The sequence below is a fragment of the Microcaecilia unicolor genome, chromosome 2 (genome assembly GCF_901765095.1).
Source record: "Microcaecilia unicolor chromosome 2, aMicUni1.1, whole genome shotgun sequence".
NCBI lineage: Eukaryota > Metazoa > Chordata > Amphibia > Gymnophiona > Siphonopidae > Microcaecilia > Microcaecilia unicolor.
In genome coordinates this window covers 510,240,800-510,253,751 of record NC_044032.1, presented here as the reverse complement: position 1 = coordinate 510,253,751, position 12,952 = coordinate 510,240,800, and the positions used below count along the sequence as shown (strand labels likewise).

General features: G+C 43.4%; 1 protein-coding gene across 5 annotated transcripts in view; it reads right to left on the bottom strand.

The window, feature by feature from the left end:
• CC2D2A (coiled-coil and C2 domain containing 2A) overlaps window positions 1-12,952 on the bottom strand; it is a 237,142-nt gene that overhangs the window by 44,687 nt on the left and 179,503 nt on the right. For all 5 annotated transcript variants that reach the window (XR_003940710.1, XM_030191203.1, XM_030191206.1 and 2 more), the window contains one exon: window positions 11,510-11,713. Coding sequence is in view for 4 of the 5 variants with exons in the window: in XM_030191203.1 (XP_030047063.1) it covers window positions 11,510-11,713 (204 nt within the window). In the remaining variant the exon portion in view is untranslated. The remainder of the gene's footprint in view (window positions 1-11,509; window positions 11,714-12,952) is intronic.

Here is a 12,952-nt window from a genome sequence, read left to right as displayed (position 1 = left end):
TTCCCACATTGAGTCCCGCCCTCCTCTGAGGTAACTTCCAATTACCGCGAGGGCGGGCAGGACTCAATGTGGGAAGGCCCAATGACGTCGTCGAAGAGATTTTTAGTAGCAGGGCAGACGCAAGGCGCTGCAGCCTGTTACTCCAGCGCTTCAAATTGTTTTTTTTTTTTTTTTTTAAGGCAGTGAGGGTGGTGGGCCTGGGCGGCAGGAGAATGGAGCTGGTAGGTGGGGAGGGACTCCGATGGGAGAAGGGTGTGGGGTTCTCAGGTGGGGGGAGGGGGTTCTCAAATGGGAAGGAGACTGAGGTGGGGAGGGGGTTCATGGATGGGAGAAGCAGAAGGGGGTGGGGAGGGGGTTCTTGGATAGTTGAAGGGGACGGGTGGGGAGGGGACTGGGGTTTTTGGATGGGAGAGACAGGGGAGGGGGTTCTCAGATGGGAGAAGGGGACGGGTGGGGAGGAGACTGGGGTTCTTGGATGGGAGAAGGGGACTGAGGTGGAGAGGGGGTTCTTGGATGGTTGAAGGGGATGGGTGGGGAGGAGACTGGGGTTCTTGGATGGGAGAAGGGGACTGAGGTGGAGAGGGGGTTCTTGGATGGTTGAAGGGGATGGGTGGGGAGGAGACTGGGGTTCTTGGATGGGAGAAGGGGACTGGGTCTGAGAAGGGGCAATATGGAAAAATGGGGGCCATGCCTGGGGCAGGTGGGAAAATGGGGTATGTGTGGGTCAGGTGGGAGAATGGTTCTGAAAAGGGAGGCCCTAATACAAGGCATGTGGATGAAGGAGGCTGGAACTGGGGGCTGAAAAGGAGGTTAGGTGGGATAAGAGGCTGGGGGCTGAAACTGGGGACTGGGGGCTGAAAAGGAGACAGGGAGAAGTGGCTGGGGGGCTGAAGCTCGGGACTGGTGGGAGAAAAGGGCTGGGGCTGAAATGGGGGACTGGTGGGATAGTGGGGCTGGAACTGGGGGCTGAAAAAAAGGGGCGGAGAGAGGGGCAGATCCTGGATGGGGGAGCAAGAGGGAGGGCAAACCCTGGATGGATGGGGAGGGAGGGCAAATGGTGGATTGAAGGAGCAGAGAGAAAGGGCAGACAGTGGATGGAAGGGATAGAAAGGGCAGACAGTGAATGGATGGGGGAGAGAGAGAGAGGGCAGACAGGGGCAGATGGTGGATGGAAGGGGCAGAGATAGAGGGCAGATGTGGATGAAAGGAGCAGGAAGAGAGGGCAGACATTGGATGGAGGGGACAGCAGAGAGGGCAGACACTGGATGGCAGAGAGAGACCGAAGACAGATGCTGGATGGAAGGAAGACAGTGAAAAGAAGATGAGGAAAGCAGAAACCAGAGGCAACAAACTGTAAATAAAATATATATTTAATTTTTTTGCTTTAGGATAAAGTAGTATTGTAGATATGTTAATAAATGTTTATAATAGAACATGCAAACAAGGTAATCTTTTTATTGGACTAATTTTAATACATTTTGGCTAACTTTCGCAGAACAAAACCCCCTTCCTCAGGTCAGAATAGGATACTGTAACAGTACTATACTGTATTGACCTGAGGAAGGATGTTTTGGCCTCTGAAAGTTAAATATATTAGTTCAATAAAATGGTATTTTATTTTCTATATTTGTTTTATTTCTATTTGTTAATTTGTAGAGTGGTGATTGGTATTTGTTAGTTTTTTTTCAAATTTACATCTGCTGTCTTTATATTTTGCACAGTACTAGGGGACATTTTCTGTTTCTGTGGTGTTGCATTGTATGCAGAGTCTGGCATCTTGGGGTTTCATTTTATTTTTTGTCTAAATAGAAAGTTTATGATTACTTATTCTATAGTGGATTAGGGTGTATCTGTGTTTGTCAAAAAGACATGGCTTTCAGTTGGCACTGACTGCAGGATCGACAAGCCCTGGAGCTGGGGGCCTTGGAGCTCGGAGGGAGGGGTGGCGGGCCCTGGAGCTAGGGTGGGGGCGGAGTTAGGGTGGGGGCAGGGCTAGGGTGGGGCCCCATCAAATTGGTCTGCATAGGGCCCCGCACTTGCTAAGACCGGCCCTGCCAGCATCTTCCTGTTGGCCATGTGAACAGTGATGTTCAGCAGCACTGTAACAGAAATCCTGTGGTTACTGGCAACCATAAGATAATTTGGCTATCACATTTTTGATAAGTTGCCAAATGGCACCAGGTTTACTGCAGGGTTACAAAACATGTTTGAAATAGGCATTATCTATATTAGATGAATCTAATGGTTAGAGAAGTGAGCTGAGAACCAGAGAAGCCAGGGTTCAAATTCCACTGCTGCTCCATTACCTCCTGTACAAACTTAGACTGTAAGCCTCCAGAGGCAGGAAAATACCTGTTGTAGCTAAATGTAACTCACCTCCAGCTACTACGATGAGAGGTATGAGCTAAATACAAATACAAAGCCCAGCACCAGGTATATTGTGAATACAAAACCCTACAAAAGTTACTCAGGACCTATAGAGCAACTCTAGCATACCATGATAGCACTAAATTTCCAGGAACCTCACTACTACTACTACTACTATTTAGCATTTCTATAGCGCTACAAGGCGTACGCAGCGCTGCACAAACATAGAAGAAAGACAGTCCCTGCTCAAAGAGCTTACAACAAGGGTTTATTTAGGAAAAGACAGCAGTGTAAACTCAACACATCTATTGAGAAAACTAAGCAAGCTGGATTAGTACAGATTGATCCTACACAGAAATTCAGTTCTTAACAGAATACCTAGCCTCTTTCACACACATCCAGTCTGCCCAACAAGATAAACTCATATGTGCTACTTTTTGTGTATACCTTACCTTGATTTGTATCTGTCATTTTCAGGGCACAGACCGTACAAGTCTGCCCAGCACTATCCCCGCCTCCCAACCAGCCCCCCCTCCCACCACCAGCTCTGCCACCCAATCTCGGCTAAGCTTCTGAGGATCCATTCCCTCGGAAGTAGAGGCCAACAAGCCATACTGCTGCAGTTTGATATACTGGCAGAACGGGCTAATGCTTGGATGGGTGACATATTTTACTAGGCTATATTACATTTTATTTAATATGTTTTGGGAGTTTCTTTTATCCCCCTTATTTGTATGCTTTCATGTTCTTCCTCTGGGGGTAGGGGGGGATAAAGGTAGGCCTGGTTCTTGGGGGTGGGTAGCAAGGAGAGGACCAAATTATTATTTGTTTAAACAATGCAGCTCTTGCATAGCAATCTTATAGTACTCTGGATGACAACTCTAAAATAGGCAATACGGTTTGGGTTTTGCTTAGGAGGCTAAGCAGAATCAGACAGGACTGCTTTTTGAACGGGTGGCCCTTTTATACTAGGCTGTAATTGAAATTTATGGGGTTTTTTTTTTTTTTGGGGGGGGGGTCTATTTGTATATTTTAATGTTCTTCAGGAGAGGAGAGGGATAAAGTTGGGACTGGTTCTTGGAGGTGGGTGGGGAGGAAGGGGCCAGTTTTTTTTGTGTGGTATGAATTCATTAATTACCATGCAGCTCCTGCATAGAACTCTTATAGTAATCAGCCACTGCTGGTAGAAAAAAATAATATGGCTCAGATTAAAAGTTTTGGTCTTTGTTCAAAAATTTTATGTGGGCTCTATAATGGTCAGTTTTTAGAAGAATGCCCATTTTTAGTGGGCTGTAATAAAGTTTACGTAAATTATGCTTGTGGGGATTTTCTTTTGTATCCTTTTTGCCTGCTATTGCATTTTTTAAAAATTTGAACCAGACCTGGGAGGGGAGAAAGGTCCTTCTTCTTGGAGCTGGAAAGATTCGGGGTGGGGGGTGGGGGAAGAAGGGAGGTCTTGAATATCAAAGGCCTTATTCTTGAGGAGCAGGGGGAAAAGAGTGCCTTTGTGTGTGTGGGGGACTTATAAGGGAGAAGGGTCCATCTGGGGGTGTCTTTCTTGGGACTGGTCCCATGCGAGCACATCTCGGAGTGGGCTAATCCATGTAGATCCAGCCTTTCTGGTAGGAATAAGTGTTAGATCTGTTTAGATTCAGCCTTCCCACCCCCACCCCCACCCTAAGTGGGAATAAATGCTGGATCCAGCCTTTGTGGTGGGAGTAAGCTTAGATTCAGTCCTCCTGATATGAATAAGTGCTGGATCTGTGTTTATCCAGCCTTTCTGGTGGGAATAGATGGATATGTGCAGATGTAATAGACACTGGATCTGGTCATATCCTGCACTTCTTGTGAGAATAACAGGCTGCACATACAGCAGCAGGACACGTTTATTCACTCCTACCCTAGCTGAGATAATATTTAATCACCTCTCTGACCTCATGTGCAACTTTCTTTAAATTAGTCCCCTTAATTTTCTAACTCCTCTTACTCTCTTACCTATCTATATGTTCCATCTTTGCTTATACCCTATGCAGTTATTACATATTATGCTGACATTGTAATTATTTGAATATTTTTACTTCAGTAATTGTCTATTGTTTATGTTTGATTTATTCTTACTGTACACCACCTTGAGTGAATTTCTTCAAAAAGATGGTAAATAAATCCTAATAAATAAAAGATGGAACACATTAGAACCTGCCCTTCTGGTTGGAATCAGTGCATGATCCAGGTTGATCAAGCCCTCCTCGTAGTAATTAGTGCAGGACTCTGGTAGATTCATCCCTACTGGGGGTGGGGGGGGGGGGGGGGAGTGTAATTGGTGCTGGATCCAGGTAGATCCAGCTGTCACAATGAGAATTAGTGCTTGATCCAGGTAGATCCAGCTCTCCTGGAGGAAATGAGTACAGGATCCTGGTAGATTATGCCCTTCTAGGGGGAAACAGTGCTGGATGCAGGTGGATCCAGGAGACCTGGAAAATAATGAAAATGGATCCAGGTAGATACAGTCCTTCCAGTTGGAATCAGTAATGGATCTGTGTAGATCCTCCCCTCTCTGTAGGAATGAGGGCGGGATCCCTGCAGATTAAGCCCTGATGGGGGAAGCAGGATCCAGCTCTACTGATTACAAGGAGACATACAACCAAGTGGAGGAGTAGCCTAGTGGTTAGTGCAGTGGACTTTGATCCTGGGGAACTGAGTTTGATTCCCACTGCAGCTCCTTTTGACTCGGCAAGTCACTTAACCCTCCATTGCCCCTGGTACAAAATAAATACCTGAATATACGTAAACCGCTTTGAATGTAGTTGCAAAAAACCTCAGAAAGGTGGTGTATCAAGTCCCATTTCCCTTTCCCCAATCTGATGGGCAGGGCCTAGATCCAGATTTTCTGATGGGAATTTGTGCTGGGATAAGGTATATCATGCCCTTCTGGTAAGAATTAAGTGATGATTCAGCGGGAGATCCTGCCCTTCCGGTAGGAATATAACGAGTGAAGGAGTAGCCTCGTTAGTGCAGTGGACTTTGATCCTGGGGAACTGGGTTCGATTCCCACTGCAGCAACTTGTGCCTCTGGGCAAGTCACTTAACCCTCCATTGCCTCAGGTACAAATAAGTACCTGTATATACTATGTAAACCGCTTTAAATGTAGTTGCAAAAAAAACAGAGAGAGGCAGTACATCAAGTCCCAGTCTCATTTAGAGAGTTGCACAGGGACAGAAATCTAACCCGACCCCGCTGCAAGTAATCTCTATCCTAGCTCCTGGCCAGCCCAGCCTTTGCAGTACCACAGTCACCTTGCTCCCCTCCCCAAAAAAAGAAAGCCAGATTCTACAAGCAATTTTAAAAGCAATAAATATTCTAGTAAAAGTAACATAAATCATTTTTTTCTGCTAAGACAGCAGATGTACAGATTAGCAGGACCCAAAGCAGTCCAAATCAAGTAGTCAGAAACAACACAGTTTATATGTAATTGTTCAACTGCCTTAGGAATCAACTTTGGGTTTAAAAAGCAAAACCCATGTGCAGGTAAGGACTGGATAAACGAAATAACACAAAGTTTAAAGTAAATGCCCTTAATATGTAATATTTGGTAGCAATAATGAAACAGTGATAGAATATTCACATAGCAAGCAGCCTGAGGCAATAGATTTATTTTCCATTGAACATAATTAGCTTTGTATAAACTTGGTGGCTAATATTGTGCTGAACTGGTCAATGTAGGAACATTTAGACTGACACTGGACAGAACTTCTGCATGAGGAAAACCCTTCCCTCATTATTCAATACCTCTCTGTGAAATAGTATTAATAAAAAAGGCAAGTGCATTTTTATAATATACCACTGCAATCCACAAAACAAATGGAGCAAATTCCCACATGCTATCTTTTTTAATGTAGGCACAGGAAATAAAAGATTTTAAATGCTCCCAGGTTTCAACCTAATTCATGTCTAATGTGGGATATAAATGTAATAAATAAGTAAATAAATAAACGCAGGTTTCAACCTAATTCATGTCTAATACATAAGTACATAAGTATTGCCATACTGGGAAAGACCAAAGGTCCATCAAGCCCAGCATCCTGTTTCCAACAGTGGCCAATCCAGGTCACAAATACCTGGCAAGATCCCAAAAAAGTACAAAACCTTTTATCCTGCTTACCCCAGAAATAGTGGATTTTCCCCAAGTCCATTTAATAACGGTCTATGAACTTTTCCTTTAGGAAGCCGTCCAACCCTTTTTTAAACTCCACTAAGCTAACCGCCTTTACCACATTCTCTGGCAATGAATTCCAGAGTTTAATTACACGTTGAGTGAAGAAACATTTTCTCCGATTCGTTTTAAATTTACTACATTGTAGCTTCATCGCATGCCCCCTAGTCCTAGTATTTTTGGAAAGCGAGAATAGACGCTTCACATCTACCTGTTCACTGTAATATATATAAATGTAATAAATAACTAAATAAACCCAGGTTTCAACCTAATTCATGTCTAATGTGGGACATAAATGTAATAAATAAATAAAAAAATAGATAAATATAAAGTCTGAACGTTGAGCACCTAATTCTGATAACATGATATCTGTTTTAGTAGCCCATTACCAGAAGAAAAATAAATCTCTGCACGAATGTAAGTGTGTTAGGGGGTCCCTTTTAACAGCTCCTCCAAAAGACACACTGATTACAATTTATAAACAAATTACTACTCTACCTATGAAAAGTTATTCCATTATACTTCCTCTATGTACATCCATATGCTACACAAGTCGGTATGTTTGAAAATATCAGTGAGTTTAAATAAAAATGCTACCACCAATAAAGAACAACGTGGATGCAGCAGCTCATAGGTTTGTTTGCTTTGTTTCGAGTGTATGGTGATGATAGCTGTGCAAGGAAGGGGAAACAGAGACTACCCTATCTTCAATGCCCTCCCTCCCACCCACCCAAACACACACACACACACCACCTCTCCTTCAGCCATGGATGTCCTCCCCACGCATAACTTACATCATCCTGGTGGTCTAGTGGCTCACGAGGCTGCCGCTTGAAGTCTCGGTGGCCATTTTAAACAAGAAGCGGTGGTGAAAGGAAGCAGACAGGAAAGTGTGGGGATCTTTCTTGCCCCAAAGCAAGCCACTAGACCACCAGGATGATGTAAGGTATGGGGAGGGAAAGCAAAGGTCAGTTTTATTTCCGCAGGAACCCCACAGGACCCAGGTCCATCCCCGCGGGAATCCCGCTATTCTCGTGCAGCTCTCTAGACTGGCTTTCAGGGAAACTGCACAGCCCACTTGTAGGCCTACTGGAAGTTCTGTGTATTTTCAGGTCTCCATTTGCTGGCAGGAGTGCATAACCCATCTGTGATGGTCTAGAAGGACCCTATGGAAACCTTTTCAGTGGGTAAGAAATTGTACACACAAAGTCATGATATGAGGCTCAAAGGAGATGAATGGAGAAGTAACATTTGGGAATAGTTATTCACTGAAAGGCCCATTGTGAGAACAAGTGAAAAAAAATTCAAGAAAATCTGGAATAAGAACAGATTATCCCTAATTGCAAAGAAGTAAAAAGGAAACCATAAAACAACTATGGTTGGCATTGCCAAAAGATGCAAGCTGGGCAAGCTAGATGGGCCTCAGTATCTGCATTCACATTCTATGTTACACTGTCTTTGCAGCTATGCGATTCCCAGGTGGCAAATAAGATGATCTGTGAGTTGCACTCAGAACAGATCTGGCAGTAGCCCAGCAGCAAAGAGCCCCAGGGAACATGAGAGAGAGCAGGTTTCCCTGGCTGGCTGTCAGCCTAGCTTTGTCCTGATGGCTTTCTAATTGGAACACCTAGGCATACCTTGGTGATTTTTTTCTTCTGTGATGACGCTGTGGAATTGAGCAATTGCATATATAATCTTGTCAGTCTGTTTGTTTATAGTTTGCACACCAGGCTGCTATTGGGAACTGTGATCTTGCTAGTAGCACAACCTCTGAAAATTAGTTTATGAAACATCCATTATCTGGCTCTGAGAGCCTGTTTTGCTGCAATTGCAGAATTCTTTTGTCTCATCAGATTCTTCCCACTCCTTCATATTTCTAACTCAATCACAGTAAGGCTGGGGATATGGTGTCTGCAAAGTCCCATTTTAAATACAGTGTCCAGGTCTGAAATTAAATGTCTAAGTTGGAACATTCAGAATATCTGGCCTATTTTACAAAATGCTTACTGAACACAGAGCCCTTTGTAAAATATGTATAAATATGTGCAGGAATACACATGAATTTCCAGAAAGTAAAGCAGGAAAATGTATTTTATAATAAAACATTCAAAAAATAGGTTTGGCATCACTTGGGCAAGTGCTGAGTGATACCAATCTGTGCAACCTACATGTGTACTGGCTGGAACCCTGCACCTTTATTTGTGTCTTGTGGGGAGCCTTGGAACTAGAGGGGAAAAGACAACAGAAAAGCTTGGCCCAACACTTTTCTAGATATGTTACATTTATCTTTTTGTCTCTGCATGTTGTATCCTCAGAATATTGATGTCCAATTTACAAATATTTTTTTATTTGGATTGACAGGGGGCTTGTTACCACCTTTGTGCAGAAAACTTGAGTGTTGATGCCCCAATTAGGCCAGAGGGGTCAGCATACATTCCCGAGAGATTTGTATTCAGATTTCTAAGGATGAAATTTCACAGCTTTTTTCACCTATCAAATATCATCAAAGTTTGCAAACATGTTGAGGTGGAACAAATGTAGAGGGGAAAAAGAACCTCCCTCTGACCTCCACCTCCAAATAAATTCAGATTAAACCTTGCTGAGCAGAGTTAAGTGCTATCTTCACTCCTAATTTTCACAGTATAAGAACGTAAGTATTGCCATACTGGGACAGACCAAAGGTCCGTCAAGCCCAGCATCCTTTTTCCAACAGTAGCCAATCCATGTCACAAGTACCTGGCAAGATCCCAAAACAGTATAATACATTTTATGCTGCTTATCCTAGAAATAAGCAGTGGATTTTCCCCAAGTCCATTTTAATAATGGATTATGGACTTTTCTTTTAGGAAGCTATCCAAACCTTTTTAAACCCCTGCTAAGCTAACTGCTTTTACTACATTCTCTGGCAACGCATTCCAGAGTTCAATTACACGTAAATAAATATTTTCTACGATTTGTTTTAAATGTACTACTTTGTAGCTTCATTGCGTGCCCCTTAGTCTTGTATTTTTGGAAAGAGTACTACTACTACTTAACATTTCTTGAGCACTACTAGGGTTACACAGCGCTGTACAGTTTAACAAAGAAGGACAGTCCCTGCTCGAAGGAGCTTACAATCTAAAGGACGAAATGTCAAGTTGGGGCAGTCAAGATTTCCTGAATAGAGGTGTAGTGGTTAGGTGCCGAAGGCTAAACTGAAGAGGTGGGCTTTGAGCAAGGATTTGAAATTGGGCAGGGAGGGGGCCTGGCGTATGGGCTCAGGGAGTTTATTCCAAGCATGGGGTGAGGTGAGGCAAGGCAGAAAGGGTGGAGCCTGGAGTTTGCAGTGGTGGAGAAGGGTACTGAGAGGAGGGATTTGTCTTGAGAGCGGAGGTTACGGGTAGGAACGTAAGGGGAGATGAGGGTAGAGAGGTAAGGAGGGGATGCAGATTGAGTGCATTTGTAGGTTAGTAGGAGAAGCTTGAACTGTATGCGGTACCTGATTGGAAGCCAGTGAAGTTACTTGAGGAGAGAGGTGATATGAGTATATCAGTCCAGGCGGAAGATAAGATGTGCAGCGTGTTCTGAACGGACTGAAGGGGGGATAGATGGCTAAGTGGGAGGCCAGTGAGGAGTAGGTTGCAGTAGTCAAGGCGAGAGGTAATGAGAGAATGGATGAGAGTTCGGGTGGTATGCTCAGAGAGGAAAGGGCGAATTTTGCTAATGTTATAGAGGAAGAAGTGACAGGTCTTGGCTATCTGCTGGATATGCGCAGAGAAGGAGAGGGAGGAGTCGAAGATGACTCCGAGGTTGCGGGCAGATGAGACGGGGATGATGAGGGTGTTATTAACTGAGATAGAGAGTGGAGGGAGAAGGGAAGTGGGTTTGGGTGGGAAGACAATAAGCTCGGTCTTGCTCATGTTCAGTTTCAGGTGGCGGTTGGACATCTAGGCAGCAATGTCGGATAAGCAAGCCGATACTTTGGCCTGGGTTTCAGCAGTGATGTCTGATGTGGAGAGATAAAGCTGGGTGTCGTCAGCATAAAGATGATATTGGAAACCATGAGATGAGATCAGGGAGCCCAGGGAAGAGGTGTAGATTGAAAAAAGAAGGGGTCCAAGGACAGATCCCAGATCCCTGAGGAACTCCAACAAAGAGCGGGTGGGGCGGAGGAAGAACAATGAGAGTGTACTCTGAAGGTACGGTGGGAGAGTAAACAAGCGATTCATGTCTACCCATTCCACTCCACTCATTATTTTATAGAAGATCTCTATTATATCTCCTCTCAGCCGTCTTTTCTCAAAGCTGAAGAGCCCTAGCCGCTTTAGCCTATCCTCAGAGAAGTCGTCCCATCCCTTTTATCATTTTAGTCGGGGTAGATATTGCTTATTGTTTATTTGAACTTGCCATATCGCCTCATTTGCTTTGCAAGTCTAAGTGGTTAACAATATTACAATTTAATTAAAAGAAATTCAGAAAGGACCTCCATTAAAAACCAGAAAGGCACAGAACTGTTTAACAAGACAGAAGCAGCTCCTGACTGGTTAAATCAGTAAGTGGACCATCCCCAGATTTTCGATCACGTTTAAAATCCACTGTAACTACCACTGGGTAGTGCTGGGGTGGTCTGGAGGTGGAATTGTCATGATGCCAGGATTTACCGAGAAAAAGTAAAGACAGTAAAAAGAATGTTCTAACTTAATCTAGGCAATTACCTGGTACCAGTCAGAAATACTACCAGTACCCGGATAAGTTCTGGCAGCTTTCTATGACCTAGATATTCAAGACTGCTGCCTAGATTAGGCCCAGCATTGAATAACCAAGCCAAATTCATGGGGTGACTGTCAGCACCTCTGAAAACGCTGCTTGCTGCCAGCTGAATATCAAGGAAATTAATTTTAAAGCAGTTCTGTGCAACTGAATTATTTACTGCTGTGGGATAAGATACTTACAGATGCAGCTTGAAGATTGTTTGGATGAACATCAAACAGCTCCCGTGGAGGGTTCAGAGGCTTGATATATCTGGTAACGAAAACAGCTGATCCACTGATATCAGTGACAGTGGTCAGGCACCGGCGGGTAGGAAACTTTGATGCAACCTCTGCTTTGTACTTTTCTGCTGCTTGAAGCAACTTTTCCTCTTCCCGGGTAGCAAACTTCATGGAGAAAATATAACACATTAAAAATGTATGTCTAGGCATTTCAAAATCACTTTGGCAGTTTCAAACTTACAACACACGTCAACTTCTGAACAATATTAAAAGGTGTTTTTTGGAAAACAAAAGTTGGAAACATATTCTCTATTACGGTTTTTAGACAGAAGGCATGTAAAACAATGGTTATTATCATGGACCTACAATGCTATTTAACCAGATTTGTTAAACCAGTGAAAATATAGATAAATGTGAAGTCACTGCTACAACCACAGATCACAATTACAGAATAAATCCAAATCAGCGGTCTCACGCTCATACAATAACACACACACCTACAATGATGCCAGTGCTTGTTTGAAGTAGTTCTGGCACAGGACAGTATGTGGGAAATGCAAATGTAATTCTAAGTTCTGATTCTTGCTCAATGGCCAGCTAGATGTGGTGACACTGCAGGTTGTGTTCACAGGGCTTAGTGCACACATTTGTTTAAGCACTGTATTTAGACCAATATCTGTTGGATAAAAGCAGCATGAGACAAGTCTCGGGAGGCTGTGTCCAACTGCATCATTTACAGAAAGCCACTACAGTAACTGGGCACATCAGGGAGGAGAAGATGCAGGCAGAAAGCTGAATGGGAGCTGTCAAATGATGTGCTGGTAATTTGTTACCAGAGTTTTCACTTGAAAATAATCCTAGACTGCAATGTCAGACCTGATAGACTTACCACCCAGGAATGCTAAAAAATCATCCCGCACATTCCTTAATTTTCACTTCCCCAACTGTAAAGGTCTAAAATACAAACTAACGCAAGCGTCAACCTTCTCCTACCTGAGCACACAATTCTGGAACGTGCTGCTGCACAACTTTAAAACGATCTATGAACTACCTTCCGCAAACTACTGAAGACCCATCTCTTTAACAAGGCATACCACAAAGATCAACAAATGTGAACTCCTATACATATCTCCAGAACTGTCTTACAATATTTGCTTGTTAAACTACTATCATGTTTTATCAATATCATGTTACCCAAGTTCCTTCTGTAATACTAAATGTATATTTTTCTTATTTCCACCATTCATGATGTATTGTAAGCCACATTGAGCCTGCAAAGAGGTGGGAAAATGTGGGATACAAATGCAACAAATAAATAAATAAATGAAACAAGAAAAAGTAACCTATCGTCCTGAATGTTTCCTTGATTTATATACATGAAATACTGTAGGGTGATATTCCATA